Source organism: Ochotona princeps, chromosome 15 (assembly GCF_030435755.1).
Source record: "Ochotona princeps isolate mOchPri1 chromosome 15, mOchPri1.hap1, whole genome shotgun sequence".
Lineage (NCBI taxonomy): Eukaryota > Metazoa > Chordata > Mammalia > Lagomorpha > Ochotonidae > Ochotona > Ochotona princeps.
Window position 1 is genome coordinate 15687327 of NC_080846.1, and position 16687 is coordinate 15704013.

Here is a 16687-nt window from a genome sequence, read left to right on the forward strand (position 1 = left end):
CACTGATTTGCTAGCCAAAAGGTCACAACAGCCGAGGCTGGGCCAGGCTGTAGCAAGGAGCCAGTGACTCCAGCTGGAGCTCCTGCATGTGTAGAAGGAATTCAAGCAAGTGTGCTGTCATCTGCTGCTTCCCAGGTAATCAGCCGGAAACTGGACTGGAAGCAGAGCAGCCCTGACATGGAATGTGGGCACCAACACTGCCTACAGAGGAATTTTGAGAACATTCTCAGAACCAGAGCTGTGAGGCAGGAAGAGACTGATCAATAAGAATATACATGCACATTTTCAGTAATTTTAATATATATTCAGCTTTTATAAGGAATGAAATTACTAGTTACATAGTCTTTGTTCTAAAATATTAGTCCTCAATTTAAAATAATTTCTGGAAACTGACAATCATGATTGTTCTTATTTTGAAAGTACAGCACAATGGCAGTGGGGAAAGACTGAGAGAGATAGAGTTATCCTGTCTGCTGGTTCACTCTCCGAATGTCCCCAATATCCAGGGTTGGGCCAGGCTTCCTGAGTCAGGAGCCTGGAACGCAATGCAGGGCTCCCATGTAGGTGACAGGTACCCAAGCATTTGAGCATACATGACAAGCACAGAAAGACCTGGACTGGAGGGTAGTGTGTTCAGGATAAGCCTCTGCCAGCAGGGCCAGCATCCCATATGGGTGCCAGTTTAAGTCCTCGCTGCTCCACTTCAGCTCCAGCTACCTGCCTAGGATCTGGGACAGCAGCAGACAATGGCCCAAAGCCTCGGGACCCTGTATATGCAGACCGCTAGGTGACTCATGAGCACAAAACAAAGTTAAATACAAACACTGTTTTGAGGGCAAGGCTCTAGAAGATTCCTGCAGTTTCCCTGGTTTTTATCCTCCCTAAGGCTGTTGGTTTAGCTTTTCTCCAGATTTTATAAGCTGTCTGTCATCTGCCCTGCTGATGTCTTTTATGTTACAGAAGACAGCTGGATGAGTTTCCACTGCACTTAATCACTGTCGGGTATGTGTTTCCTTACATCACAAAGCTGTTCTTTAACACCTTAAAGATCTGTTTACTGTGGATCACATAAAAGTTTTAAAAGCAAACACAATTATATTGAGTTTTAAACAACTGATTTACTTCAAATGTATGTTTATTGTAAAAAGTAGTAGGCTCGGCAACGTGGCCTAGTGGCTAAGGTCCTTGCCTTGATCCCATATGGCTGCTGGTTCTAATCCCGGCAGCTCCACTTCCTCTCTATCTCTCCTCCTCTCAGTATATCTGACTTTGTAATAAAAATAAAATAAATCTTTAAAAAAAAAAAAAAAAAAAAAGTAGTAGAGTGCTTTATGGGAGAAATGATACATTTCTGCCAACACAGTAGTGGCCACAAACTTCCCATCTGATCCAACTCCCTGCTAATGTGGGAGAAGCAGGGGAGATGACTTACGTGTCTGCGCCCAGGCACCCACACAGAAGACCCCAGCGGAGCGTCAGGCGGGTGGGCCTGGCTTGGCCCAGCCACCGCAGGCAGGAATCTCCCTCCCTCCCTCGTTCTGTCTCCCTTTCCCTGTCTCTTTCAAACAAATAAATACATCATAAAAAGAGAAGAAAAGATTACTAAATTGGCTTTGGTTGCTACCCTTTCATTCTAAGTAAGAAATAAACATCATACATGTTAGTCTTTCCAACTTTATTATGTATAAATAAAAATGGCTTATTTCTAAGTAAAACACTAGGTCTAAAACAGAAATCATATCAGCCTATTAACACTTTAGCCAATTTCCAAAGCAATGCAAAACTACCTTCTAAGATAATGGAACAGTGTATTTGTGCTTCTGGTGGTGAAGAGTAAAACTGAACACAGACCCGCTCTTCCGTCTCCTAAGGAAACCCGACATGCCCTCACAAGGTCCCACGTGACGTCACGGGCTAGGTGACTCAGAGCTTCCTCTCATGTCTGCTTAAGAAGCCTGTGAGAATTCACCACAGATCAAAGGAGTTAGTTAAGACCGTATCTTTGGATGAAAGGTAACAGGTGCTTAACCTTCTTTAGAAGCAACATTGACACTAAACCTTTCAGTCACAACTAGTTGCGATTTTCTTTCAGAAATGTTTCTTAAATATCAAATTTCTCTTCACAGATACTATGTCCATTTTCTTCATAATCTTCTCGTGTTACCACCATATCTTCAAAATCATCGTTCTCTGATATCAATTTTCCACCTTCCCAGGCATAGGTAATAGGACTGAAAACAAACACAGAATAAGTGAAACCAGATGATTTTACAAGAAACAATTTATATAAATGAACAAGATGCCTGAAACATTAAAAATGAAAATGTGGCAACCCAATTCAGGGAAATTGTTTAAGCTCTAAACAATTTAACAGAAAATGACTTAAGGTAGACAAGTTCCACAGGAGCACAGAAAATTCAAACAGAAAGAAAATCTTGGTCACTGTCACATCATCACAAAAACTTTTTCCTCTAGGTCCTAAATTTTTGGCCCTTGTACATTTAGTCAAAGAATAAGAACACAAGCAAATTATCTAAATATCTCTAAAAGGAAGAGAGTATCATAACTGGGCCCAACTTCTGTTTACACCAAAGCACCATCATCTTAATTCTAACCCAGCCCAGAAAACAGCCTATTGTCGTGCCCACTGTGGAAATTTGGAACATGAGTACAGACTGGAACTGAGTTTGGACCTAGGATTTATCCTAGACTTACTTTCCACCCTGTGCTTTTGTGGCTCCACTTTGTTGTCTCTAATAAGTGAAACACTTGCAAAATATAGTGAGATGGAAAGAATAGAAAAAAAAAGAGAGCAGATAAGGCATGTGGTTTGGCTTCGCTCTTTGCAACTGACGCTATGCTGTGTTCGAAATCAATTCTATTTCTACTTTTCTTCCCCCCAATTCACAGATTTTCAAAATTAAAAAAGGTGCAGAAAAAAGTCAATCCACAAATATCCCTTATTGTGTGCACTGCGTTTTCCCATTTTTTATAAAAAGTCACTTACTTATATGAGGGGATTTTTAAAAATTCATGAAAAAAGAACCAGAAGCTACATGCATTTTTCTATGAACTTTATGAAGATTTGTCACAATTCAATATATCTTGAAAATACGTAACTAGTTGTACAATAAAGACTGAATAAAGTCTATTCCTGTGGTCCTCTGGCTATAATGTGTGCTTGCAGGACAGATAAACAGATGCCTCCCTTATTTTTTCGTCAATAAGTCTCAGGAACAAAGGACTGATTTACTATACAGAATTGATGTTCGGTTAACTGAGTTCTCATTAGGAAGCAAATGGCAGAGTTGGTACTTCATCCTTCATCCTTGATGCTAGTTAACTCACTGAAACATAAGATCTATAATTCCAAAGAGAGGAAGAAATGAGGATCCAACAGGTGAAGTCCAGCTGGCACTGTGCAGAACCAGGCTGTAGGCCAGGCCCGTCAGGTACATCACTTAGTGAGAAGTCGACTTTATGTTCTGATCCTGTATCATCGAATACTTACTTTTCAGGTAGCACAACAGAAACATCATAATCTGTTGGAGTGAGACATCGAACTTCTGAGTAAACCCGATCCCTAAATCCAGGGAAAAGGGGATTTCCTCCCGTCAAAACAATATTCTTAAAAAAGTGTGGCTGCATTTCTTTAAAACAAACAAAAAGAGAGAGGGGGATGAAAAACCATTAGAAAAGCGTTTACGTATCTTTCTGGAAAGATTTAGATGAGGGAGTGGGTAAAAGCAACTAGTAATTACAGCTACTGGTTGCCACGCCATGTCACCTTTGAGGCCCATCTTAGATCTGTAATGAATTTAGTTTATTCAGAGATCTTCCACAGTGAAACATGACCCTGGCCACCTGCAGAAGCCAAGGCTGAGGTGCAGCGCTTTGACCACTGGCTCCTACTATGAACACACAAGCTGGCGCACAGGAGGTTCCTGAGAGCCACATTTAGGGAATCACACTGTCACGCCACCTCCAGTGAGCCTGCATGAGAACTCACCAGGCCGAGGCGGAAGCTTCAAGGAAGCATGCCTCCTGGATTCGGCTGCATCCTAGTGGTCTTGGCATTCCTGGCTGTACTCTCTTTGCTTTTATCTTTACGGCTAGAACAATACTATTTATGCAGAGCAAAGGCTCAATATTCCTTTACAGTTCTATGGAGCCTTCTGACAGGAGACTGGATTGCAAGCAGTATGGGATAAAAACTATCAGGTCATTAGCTTTAATAAACCTACCTGGGACTATTTTTGAGAATTCCTAAAAAGAAGATTATAGTAGAAATCTATAGCTTAAAAAGCCATACAGGAAGAAAAACCAAGAAAAATAGACAGGTTAATATTAAAACCAATGTAAGGCACAAAGCACAATGAGAGCTAACCGCTTGATGGTTAAAACTGCAACTGGTGCCAAACTGTGTCCACAAGAAATAGCAACTGCAGTCTGTCACCAGGCTATTAGAGAACAATCTTTTCTCAACAGCCCTGCTTACCTCCCTGGAATAATTGTTTGTAGAAATGTAACCACATGAATAAACAAAGAAAATGTCCCTTTGCAATAATCTATTGTTAACAAGTTGATGCCTTGTTTTTGCAAAATGCACTCAGATACCACTGCCTTGAGTTGTTGTGTCTGTTTGTCACTCGCCGAATCCTTGCCCACTGTTCCCGGGGTCCTGTTCCCATCGGACTGATTGCTCCCAGCCAAGCTGGTTCATCGCATCACACTAAGCCAGACATTGATTGTGCCAACACCTACCTGTGGCAGTGAAAAGCACAATCTAGAACATTTTTAAAAAGGATGTAAGTATGGTCAGCTAGCAGGATGTTAGCCAGCCTTAAACCTACACAGCACTATTGGGAAGCACACCAGGAACTGGTGAGTGCTGGCATCCCACTGAACGCTACTGCTTATGAATGCAAAGACGATTGTCCCTTGAGCTGAGGCTCATGCTATGACATGAAAGCAGGCTAGTACGAAATGTTGTAGACAACATTAACTGCAACTTTATATCAAATGTGAAATTATGATAAAAATACTCATGAAATAATTATGTTACAATGCTAGCATTATTTGCTTTTGTTAAATGAGAGGAAAGCATATTGCATGTGCTAAATTTTCTCCATTATCTATGTAACCTATAAACTGAGAAGATAACAATAAAACATTATTTACTGGAACTGACACAGTAGCCTAGTGGCTGAAGTCCTCAACTTGCACACACTGTGATCCCCATATGAGTGCTAGTTCTAATCCTGGCAGCTCCACTTCCCATCCAGCTCAATTCTTGTGGCCTGGGAAAGTACTGGAAAATGGGCCAAGGCTGGCTTTGGGACCCTGTACCACATGGGAGACCTGGAAGAAGCTCCTGGCTCCTGGCTTCGGATTGGCCAACTTCAGCCACTTGGGGAGTGAAGCAGCGGATGGAAAATCTTTCTGTATATCTGCCTTTCCAGTAAAAATAGATAAATCTTAACAAAAAAAAAAAGAAAAGGAAAGAAAGAAAACAAACAAAAGCCACTTAACAAAAACAAAAAACATTATTTAGTTGTCATGTGTCAGAACTCACTATGAAGCACCACACTAACGTCTCAAAAATAGCCCTGCAGGTCCTCCAGTGTTAGAGGGCAGAATCAGGCAGTCCTACCTCAACAGCTGATCATTTAATTGCTAAGTTACGAATTTCTGTTCTGTACAGACTGGTGTTCAACTGAAAAAAGTTTTCTAAAACGTGACGATTTGATCTCTCAGGCAGCGATATATTTTCTCAAGTTTAAACAGACCATAATAACTGTTCCTGTATCAAGTTTATAATTTAGGACAAATCAAGCAAGAATTGTTTAAGAGCACTGTGGGATGTGGAAATCTCTACAAATGAGACCCGCCATTAGCCTAAACTAATTAAACAGAGTTCACATAACTTAGGAGTTTTCAGAAACACCCCTACTGGTTAATACGTTACTGTGCTAGTTCTGTACCTTCAGGTAAGTTCTGAATCGAATACACAATTGCTTCGGGAATTCCCATTTCTTGAATGCCTATATCAGAAGGATTAAAAAGAATTTCTGGAACAGCGAATCTCTCGTTGGCCAAACGAAGAATCTGTTCTCCTGATTTATACTTTCCACTCAATACCATCTCTTCCCTAGGCTAAAAAAAAAGACAAAATTTAAGGCACATTAACAAGACACGTAATTTAATTAGTAATATATAATAACCTATTAATCGTGTTCTCGGAAGTTTCAGGATTCTCAAAAAACAGTAGAATGTGGCCTTGTCTACTACTGCTAACTTGAAACAAATAATTATGGACTTGTATTGGCTATTTCCCAAAACTAATCTGGCAGCTCCTTTCCACACATTTTAAAATAGAAAGAAGGAAACTGCCTATAATGATATACTGATCTCAGTTTGTAAAGGACATACTCTAAGAACACCTGTCATATGTTTTAACCCTACTACTGTATCCCTTTGCCCCCACCTTTAAATGTTTACTCGACATCCCGATTCTATTCCAGTTGGAACTCTTTTTCCCTGTACAAAAAAGCTACAACTTTACATTTTGCTACTACGTGTTTATTCAAAAATCAGTTTCTAAGTGAACTAACCAAATATACAGTCTTTATCCTTGAAATTACCTTATGATGCTTATGGAGTTCTGATTGTTCACCCATTTGCCTTATGGATTTTGCCCTTTTCAACTACAACCTGACCCTGTCAGACCAAATCTAAGTAAATTCCAACCTTGGATCAGCCTTGTCAACAATTTTTGTAAGAAAATCGTCAAGTAACGAGACTATCTCCAGAGTTGTCCCACGTCTTACAATTAGGTTGGAAGACCTTTTCTCCATACATTTTATGAGGAATTCACTATCATAGTTGTACCTTGTGCCTGAGCAATGGATGCCAGGGAAGACAGTCAGTAACAGCTCCCTAAAGGACCTGCCAGTCCTCAGGGGAGGGGAGGTGCTCTGCAAGCTGGCTGAGCGGTTCACTAGCAGAAATACCGAGGATTTCAGAATTTACCTTACAAAAGCCCTTTTTAATTGTACTGAAATCAGGCAACACATAGTCTATCATTACTGTATTTTCTTCTCCTTTCAGCCTGGAAAACAAAATAGAGATTTACAAAATGCTGCAGTGATGTGTGACACCATGCAAGAACCAACATTCCAAGCCTTAGGTTGTCATTATACATACTTTGCAATGTCCATGTCTTTGTAAAAGTCCTGAGAGACATAGCACACGTCTTCTTTCACCTGATTAATCACATGTGTCTCATCCATAACATGAAGCTGCCTGATGAAAAGTTAAAAACGTAAAGCTGAAAACATGTAAACATAACATACGTTCGTCATTTAAAACATTTTCTCTGGAATTAAATGTTCAAGCAACTGACTTTTTAGTATCTTCAGCTCCTGAGTGCATAAAATACTTTTAACCTGATGAAATGTTCTATCTCTAAGCTCTACATTATTTCTCTGAGAACAGGTTGTTGGTCCAGTTTTTGGACAGGGAAACTGAAAGCATGTTAAGCGGGAACATTTAACAAACCACCCAACTTCTCCCCCACCCCAATCATCCTTAATGGAATCGTGCTACAAGGCCTTCTTTGTACTTTTCTTTCCTGATGTAAAAGCATTGTGAACCAACATACAGTACCAAGACATATTCATTGGATGAATATCTGATGAGTGATTCCAAGAAAGTAAAGGCTTAATTTCAAAAGCCAAAAAAAAAAAAAAAGTAAGCTTATCTCCTTTAAATGTATTTCTCCTTAAGATTTATTTATGTCCAAGGCAAAGCTATAGAGCGAGAGATCATTCTCAAAATGGCCACAGTGGCCAAGGCTGGGCCAAGCAGAAGCCAGGAGCCTGGTACTCCGTCAGGGTCCACCCAGGGGGTGTGGGGCCCAAGCACTTGTGTCATCTTCCACTGCTTCCCAGGCACAGTAGCAGGGAGCTGGATCAGAAGTGAAGTAGCTAGGACTCGAACCACACTATGAGAAGCCAGCACTGCAGGTGGCAGATTAACGCACTGCAGCACCAGTCCCTTAGACACCTGACTGTACAGACATTTCACTATATAATACATGTTTACATTTTATATTTTCAACTATATACAGAATTGTAAAAGGTTTAATTCTCATAATGTGTGTCTTGTGTATAGCTCAGTCAGTCCCTGTACTCAACAAATAAAAAAAAAAAACACTTCTACTTGCTTGTAGGCTTTTCAACCTTTTTAACAATAAACATGTGTCATGGTTCATCTTCTCTCCAATGTACCACTGGACTCATCACAAGAAACTGCTCAGTAACTTGTAACAATTCTAAGGTATTAAACAGGATTGCAAAATTCACAATTTCAGGGAGTAAAATATGAAAAAAGTACAACTCAGAATTAATGAAGTACATATATTTTTATCTGTATCTCTTACTATCTCATTACTTATTCAAGCCTCTGGAGACAGAGTATCAAGTAATTTTAGTTTCTTAGCTTATTGTTAAATCGTTCATCAGAACAGTTATTTCGAGTTTGGTTCCGATCAGCAGTCAACAAGGTTGTCCATGAGGCAAATGCGCAACATCCTCATTTGAAAATCATTTTATTACTTTGGGTTGAAATTATACCATTTTTAAAAAATTTATTTTTAAGACTATGGGGGGGAAGCAACAAGAGCTCCCACCTGCTACTTCACTCCCTGAATGCCTGCAACGGTAAAAGGTAGGGCAGGGTTGAAGCCAGGAGCCAGGATCACAACCTACATCTCACTAGCACCAGAGACCCAACTAATGGAGCCATCAGTGCTAGTTCAAGGGCCTGAATTAACAGGAAACAAAACAAATACACAAAATAAACAAAAGCCAAATAAATGATTTTATGTTTAGAGTAGGTGTTGTGGCACGGTGGGTTAAGCCGCTGCTTTGGATGCCCACAACCCTGGCTGCTCAGCTTCTCATCAAGTTCCCGTGCCTGGGAAGGCAAAGGATGACGCCCAAGCGCTTGGTCCCTGCCCCTCATGTGGGGGATGTGGCTGGAGTTCCTGGTGGATAAAAGATCTCTGTTTCTCTCCTCCTCTCTATTATGCTGCCTTTCAAATAATTTTTTTTTCCCAAAAAAGCTTGATTCAAGACTAACTATTCAGTCTCTCTCTCCTTCAAATCCACTGAAGCATGTTGTTTGTGTGCAGTATTTCAGCTCTAAAAGCAGAATCCCAGGCATTTCTGATTGTGCGTTTTCAGTTTACTTCCTCACCATCCATTTCGGAGGCTGAGTCTGAAAGCAAACGGACGGGATGACAGCAAGCCATTCCAGGTTTCTGGATCTCTGAGCTGCCCAGCCGATCCCGTTTGGTCTGCCTGTTCAGTGACTCATTTCAGCTCTGTGATCCTCAACGTGTTCAAACGGGCCAGGATCACCCTTCTCAGCCTCCTTGCTAAGAGCAGATGAGCACTGCCCAGCAAGAACCCGGCATTCGACTCTCTTCCGGGAACTGCTGATGCCCCGTGAACACCAGCCAGGACACTGGGGATGACAGAGCAAACAGAAACAGATGGTACACAGAGGTCCCTTGGTGGGGATGGCGCAGTTCTGTGTCCCGCTTGTGGTGGTGGTTGGGCCCTGCATCCTTGTGGGAGACCTGAAAGGAGTGCCATTATGGCCATCTGGAGAATAAACCAGCATGTGGAATAGCTCCCTCTGCAACTCCACCTTTCAAATAAATCCATATTAAAAAAAAGAAACAAACTACTTATACGTGGCATAAAAGCGCATTGAACTGTGTGTATACTCACAAAGATGACAGCATGTAAAAATGGTGAAAACTGAATACAATATGTAGTTAACAGTAGTATATCAATGTCAATTTCATCATTTTGACATTGTAATACAGGTAAATATAATGTTGCTAAGGGCACAAAAGATGACTAAGGGCTTTCTTATCTAAAATGTTCTAAAATTGACTGTTTTAATACACATATGTACCAAAAGCCAATGCAATACAGCATATGAATTATATCTCAATAACACTGTTTTTAGCAGTGCTATGACTGACAGAAGAGGAAGGAGGGGCAGGCATACAGCACACTTGTTAAGACACTGCACAAGGTGCCCGAATCTCGGCTTCCAATTCCAGCTTCATGCTACCGCACACTCAGGGGCAGGCTGGCCATGGCTCAAGTCCTGGGTCCCTGCCACACCTGTGGGAGACCTGACTTGAATTCTGGGTTCCTGGCTTCACCCTGGCCCTGGCTCCATGTGTTACTGACTGTTTGGGGTGTAAACTAGTGGATCAAAAAATCTCTCCGTCTCGTAGTAAAAAATTATAACAAAGAAAGGAGGAAGGAAGGAGAGAAAGAAATGTAGATCCACTTACTTTCTCATAAACAGTACAGGAGAGTTTTCAAAGGAATACTGACACTATCATATCATTCCAAGCTAATACATTTTGAAACTGAGATGTAAGAATTCTGTTTTTAAAACACAATAAAAATTAAAATAGTACAATTAACATTAAGGATGCAAGGGAGTTGGAAAATGGCTGAGTGCATTAAATTCCTCATCTTTTAATGGTAGCCTACTAACACTGACTAATTCAGAAACATCACTGTCTTACTAAGGCTTATGGAGGCTGAACATCTTCAAGCAGAAACAAGCCCGGTCCTCTCTGTGGAGCGCGTGGGACGTGGAGACGGGGATAAGGGATCTCAGATCTCGTGGCTCAGACCCTTGTGCTCTATATACATCTTTTCATTTTACCAAGTCCATGTCTACCAAAAACAAGCTTAAATTATTACAAACGGGCCCGGCGGCGTGGCCTAGCAGCTAAAGTCCTCGCCTTGAAAGCCCCGGGATCCCATATGGGCGCCGGTTCTAGTCCCGGCAGCTCCGCTTCCCATCCAGCTCCCTGCTTGTGGCCTGGGAAAGCAGTTGAGGATGGCCCAATGCATTGGGACACTGCACCCGCGTGGGAGACCCGGAAGAGGTTCCAGGTTCCCGGCTTCGGATTGGCGCGCATCGGCCCGTTGCGGCTCACTTGGGGAGTGAATCATCGGACGGAAGATCTTCCTCTCTGTCTCTCCTCTGTATATATCTGGCTGTAATAAAATGAATAAATCTTTAAAAAAAAAAAAAAAATTATTACAAACAATGCATCCCCTAGATGGTGGAAATGCCTCTGGGCAGACGCAGCGGTTACATACACCAGAAAGCTTTATAATATGAATATCAATAGGATTTATATCCGTGATTCTTTTTTTTTAAAAAAACAACAATATAGAACTCTGTCCATAGACATAAGTTAAGCGATAATTCCAAGTAACTTCAGGAAGTTCGTCCCCAGAAGCGAATCCTTCAAACAACCAAAGCTAAGTCATACCTGTAAGATATGATCTCCTTCAGATGATTGGTTAAGAGTTTCCCCCCGACGTTTATCCTAAAAGGAAAGAATTTGTATTTGGTTATCACACATTTCAACGTGAGGGACGGTAGGAAGAAATACTTGAAAATTACATGTGCTTACCGAATGATTGCTTCTTTCTTCTTTTTACTTCTGCAGTAAGGGACTATGTGTGTGAAGGAGTAGCCGCTGTCCACAATGATACAGCACAGCTCCGAAGGATTGTCCCGGAAATACCTGTGTGCGCTGAGGGCCCCAGCTGGGGAACACACAGAAGCACGTTAACCTAGACCGCTGGAAGCAGCAAGCTCAAATGTTAAGCTCGCCCTCCTGTTGGCAGACAAAGCTGTTAATGCTATTTTTTTTTTTTTTAGATTTGTTTTTATTTTCATTACAAAGTCAGATATACTGAGAGGGGGAGAGAGATAGAGAGGAAGTGGAGCTGCCGGGATTAGAACCAGCGGCCACATGGGATCAAGGCAAGGACCTTAGCCACTAGGCCACACTGTCGAGCCCCTGTTAATGCTATTTTGAACAACATTAACAGTGAGTACATCAATGACAACAAAAAGCAGCTCAGAAAAATATTTCAGAGATTAGAAACATGGCCAGTAACTTCATACCATATGACAATAATTAAAGAAGTTCATGGAAAAGAGAATTAGTAACTACATTTACTTTTATGCAAAAAAGAAACGAAAGAAATCCATGTAGTTTTCCCAGAGAATGTATATTCCACAAAATTAAAAATATACCTCCCTTGCCTGGTTAGTATAACCCAAGAGAGTAATAATATCCAAGTGTCCATTAAGGTTTTTTTTGTTTGTTTGTTTGTTTGTTTTTATTGGAAAGTCAGATATACAGAGAGGAAGATCTTCCATTCACTGATTCACTGTTATAGCGGTTGCAACTGCCAAAGCTGAGCTGATCTGAAGCCAGGAACCCGGAACTTCTTCCAGGTCTCCCACGCAAGTACAGGGTCCCAAGGCTCTGGTCTATCCTTGACTGCTTTCCCAGGCCGCAAGCAGGGAGCTGGATGGGAAGCAGGGCCACCGGGATTAGAACCGGCGCTCATATGGAATCCCGACAAGCGCAAGGCAATGACCTTAGCTGCTAGGCTACCTTGCTGGGACCCACTAAGTTTTAAAATTCTATTTTATTGCCTTCAGACCTAAAGAATAGCACTTAGCGTTAGGACTTTAACAGTTTCTCTAGCTTTTTCATGTTCAGATAATTCACTTTCAATGAAAACTTCAACTCACCATTTACTCGCAGTACTGCTTGAAACTGGTATTCTTCAAACAGAATTTCATTCATTGATTCTTGAATTGAAGTGAAGTTAAAATACGGTTCTGTGATGATAATATTAGTATCCAAAAAATCAACCTAGGAGAGAAAATAAAAATGCTTTCTAATTTGTAGTAATTATCAACACTTATTTTACAGAAATAAAATTATTTTATGCCTCACAATAACCCCAGTGAGACACCTCATTACCATGTTCATTTCAAAGACAAGCAAATTGTGACAGAAAAGTTGAGTGTATCACCAAGGTTCATGCAGCTACATATCGATCCTAGCTTAAAGTTCATACCTGTAACTAGTATCAGGCAATCTCACCTCCATGAATGTTAGCATTAACTGAATGGTATTGCCATACTGTTTAAAGATATTTATACAAAAGTGATGAATACAACTACAAAGATTGAGCTTATTATCATTTTGTTTTTAAAAGAAAGCAAGATATTCAAAGTTGACATAATTCCCATATATTCTTGAAGAATTTATTTATCTTTGCTTTAGTTATTTGAAAGGCAGAAATACAGAGATAGAGAGAAATCGTTCATCTACTGGTTCAGCCCCAAGTGGCAGCAGTGGCCAGGGGTAAGTCAAACCAAAGCCAGGAGCCTGGGCCTTCATCTGGTCTCCCAAATGGATGCAAGGGCCCAAGCACCTGGGCTACATTCTCAGGTACATTATCAGGGAGCTGAATCAGAACTGGAGCAGCTGGGTCCAGCACAGTGGCCTAGCAGGCAAAGTCCTTGCCTTGAACGCACCAGGATCCCATATGGGCACCGGTTCTAATCCCAGCAGCCACGCTTCCCGGCCAGCTCCCTGCTTGGGGCCTGGGAAAGCAGTCGAGGACGGCCCAAAGCCTTGGGACCCTGCACCTGTGTGGGAGACCCGGAAGAACTCCTGTCTCCTGGCTTCGGATCAACTCAGCTCCAGCCATTGCAGCAGCTTGGGGAGTGAATCATCGGATGGAAGATCTTCCTCTCTGTCTCTCTTCCTCTCTGCATATCTGACTTTGCAGTAAAAATAAATACATTGTTAAAAAAAAGAAGAAGTAGAGCAGCTGTGTTCAAATGAGATGCTGGTATAGTCCCACAATGCTGGGCCCTCATCAAGAATCAAAACATGAACACTCCTAGGCTACTACAATCACACCATTGCTCCTAATAACACAAAGCAGTCTGATATTATTCAGATATGTAGGCAAAAATATTTTCTTGCTAAAATTAAAATGACATGGATAGTGAATGTGTCTTACAGAAATCTTAAACAGAATGTTAACATTCGGTTTCATGTAACCTGCATCAATGTCAAGAGAAATTCTACGCATTTGTATGTTGTAAAAATTTAGAAAATCAAAGCTGGGGAAAACTATATTTAAGTGACTCAACTACGGACTGAAGATTCATAAGTTTATAAATGTTAACATCTTCACTTTTCTACTAACACACAGAAGTAGAAGTTGAATACATACTCTAATTTGTTACCTGATACATTTCTTTTCCAAAAAGGTAGTCCCAAACTTGTCTTTGAACATCCCAATTCACCAAGTAACCCTAAAACAATGTTTGATCGAGTTAGCTATTTAAGAATATTTGAGCAATGTTCAAAAGTCAGATGAACACAAGCACTGCTTCCTATCCGCTTATGGCTGGCTTTCCCCAAATCACACTGCATGAATTCCAAACCAATTACGTGGCAATTTTTCCTTTTTTTTTTAAGTAAAAAAGAAAAAAAAAATCACAAAATAAGAATAGCTAAAATACCAAGAATTCCAAAGACACACCAATACATAGAGATGCTTCTCTATACCTTTTTGAATTTGTCATGCACACCACTTAGATTCAACATAAAATTCATACGCACAAACAATGACTAAATCCAAGCTATTTACTTTTATCAAAACAAGTGAATTTCAATTCTTGGTTTAAGTTGCATCTCAGTTAAAATTTAAATCGGTTGCATCTCGGTTAAAATTTCCTTGGAGCTCTAGAAGTATTCTCATGCATACACACAGTCTTACTTAAAATTTATCTTTAAACTTGGGTCCTCGACACTAGAAAGGGCGCATGGCGAGGTTACCTTCTGAAAAGGCAGGATGTAGAAGAGTCCCGAAGGGTCCTTTATCTCATCGATCTGGTTAGCGGTAAAAGTTTTAAGACGTGCTGTTTTTGATCTGAACTGACAGTTAGGAATAACCCTAAAAACAAACAGCATCATTTTTCTTTAAACATTTAGTTCCTAAAAATCCTCTTACAGAACTACCACTCTCAATAGCAAAATGATTATCTTAAGGAACGCTTTCTCGTTCCATTTTTTAAAAATTTTGTTTCTTTCTTTACTTCGATGGCAGAGAGAGACAGAGCGCGCGCGCAAAATCTTCATCCATTGATTCAATTCCTCAAATGCCCACCACAGTCAAGGCTGGACCGAGCTGCAGCCAGGAGCCAGGCATCCAGCTGGGTCTCCCTAGGACTGGAGCCGCCCTCTGCTGCCTCCCAGGGGCATTAACAGGAAGCCAGCACTCAGATATGAGATGTGGGCATCCCGAGTAGTGACTCAACCTGCCAGGCCCCAACACTGGTCCCCGAAGAATTTCTAAAACATCGTGTGTGTGTGTGTGTGTGTGTGTGTGTGTGTGTGTGTGTGACATGTCCTATACTGGACCCTTCACCTCTCTCAACCATCAAGAAATCCTTGTGGATGGCTATTTGTTGGGCCCTTGCAGAGATGAAAGCCACGCCTCTGTAAAGCTCTCAGTCTAAGGTTCATACAGAAAATTCGTAATACCACTGAAACAGTTCAAAATGTTGGCCATAAAATTAAGCTCCCAGGGAGCCCAAGCTGTTCAATCAACAAGATGTTACAGAGTAGGAAAGTTAAGACCTACTTTCAAATTGGGTGCATGTCTACCAGGAATTCACATCACATGAGGAAGACAGATCAACCCCACAACTGCAAAGAACTACTTTGCACCTGCTTGTTCACACAGGACACTATCAGCATTTTGCCTCCGTGTTAACAAACAGTTCTTTGAGGACAGAGCCTTAAGAAGCAGCACGGTTGTCAACCTCGCCGGGATAAAGCATGCGCACATTGCATCTGGCCCCTTGTTGTTCCCACCTGGCTCGCTTCTCCCTTCCCGGCTACCGCCCACGGCGCCCACGGCTAACGCACAGCACCCTCCCCAAGCCCAGCATCAAGCACCTCACCAGCATTCCAACACCCGCGCCCCAGGAAGACGAGCCCCTGACAGTCCTCTTCACACACAAACCAAGAGGCAAGAAGGGAACACCAAGGCAAAACTCTGTGAACGGGCTAAGAGCAAAAGCGGAGTTGATGAGCACGCCCTGTGACGAATGCGACAGTCAGGGACGCAGGCCTCCCCCAACCTGTGCGACCCCAAGACGGAGGTGTTGGGGTGCTTCATCTGTGCAGCTCCCAGGCTGAGGAGTGCACCCCGACAAGCCCATTGCCCTCGCTTATTTCCCGTTGCCAAAAGTAGGCGTGCAGCCCACTTCCGCGGAGGGCCCGTTCCGAGCACCCCACGGCGCGGGCACGGAAGACCGGCGAGGCGCACGCCAACACTTACGAGACCTGTTCGTGGCTGTAGCCGATTTTGGCGTTGTAGGCCCCGTTATCAAGCACCAGGGTGGTCATCTTGGCTCCAGCTCCACCACAACCTCCGGCCACCTTTCCCTTCCCACGTCCTCCACTCCTCCGGCTTCTTCCGGCACTCTATGGTTGGTAGGCGTGGCCACAGGGCACGCTTCCGGTCTCCCTAGCAACTGAGGACGCCGGAAGTCAGCCTGCTAGGCTAGCCCGCCCACACTGGTTCCCAACCCGACTTGGTTTTGTTTAGCAGCAGGATTATTTTTTCTTTGTACTTTGCTTGTCAGACGGACTCACGCCTGTCTCTTTGTGCGCGTGTGCGATCGCGTCCTCGGTATGGTAGTGTTTAGGTAATGATGTTACGTGGCGAATCATGTG

General features: G+C 42.1%; 1 protein-coding gene across 2 annotated transcripts; it reads right to left on the reverse strand.

Annotated features, from left to right (window-relative positions):
- Window positions 1-1662: 1662 nt before the first annotated feature.
- ACTR6 (actin related protein 6) lies at window positions 1663-16426 on the reverse strand. 2 transcript variants are annotated; one of them, XM_036492327.2, is made up of 11 exons: window positions 16295-16426; window positions 14780-14897; window positions 14185-14253; window positions 12667-12790; window positions 11528-11663; window positions 11384-11440; window positions 7207-7305; window positions 7033-7111; window positions 5985-6156; window positions 3512-3650; window positions 1663-2231 (listed from the first exon to the last, which is right to left on the reverse strand). In XM_036492327.2, the coding sequence occupies exons 3-11, from the start codon at window positions 14191-14193 to the stop codon at window positions 2102-2104; spliced, it is 945 nt and encodes a 314-aa protein (XP_036348220.1). In that variant the 5' UTR covers window positions 14194-14253; window positions 14780-14897; window positions 16295-16426; the 3' UTR covers window positions 1663-2101. The 2 variants fall into 2 exon arrangements, with proteins under 2 accessions (XP_036348220.1, XP_004589682.1); XM_004589625.3 differs by having other exon boundaries at window positions 16290-16421.
- Window positions 16427-16687: the final 261 nt, after the last annotated feature.

Bases quoted from the DNA above. Each gene is read 5' to 3' on its own strand.
- ACTR6 (XM_004589625.3), bottom strand. From the start codon at position 16,357: ATGACCACCCTGGTGCTTGATAACGGGGCCTACAACGCCAAAATCGGC. The intron at 7,112-7,206 runs GTATGTATAATG...TTTGTTTTCCAG, and splicing joins AAAGACATGGACATTGCAAA to GCTGAAAGGAGAAGAAAATA. The intron at 3,651-5,984 runs GTACAGAACTAG...TTTGTTTTAAAG, and splicing joins GATTCAGAACTTACCTGAAG to AAATGCAGCCACACTTTTTT.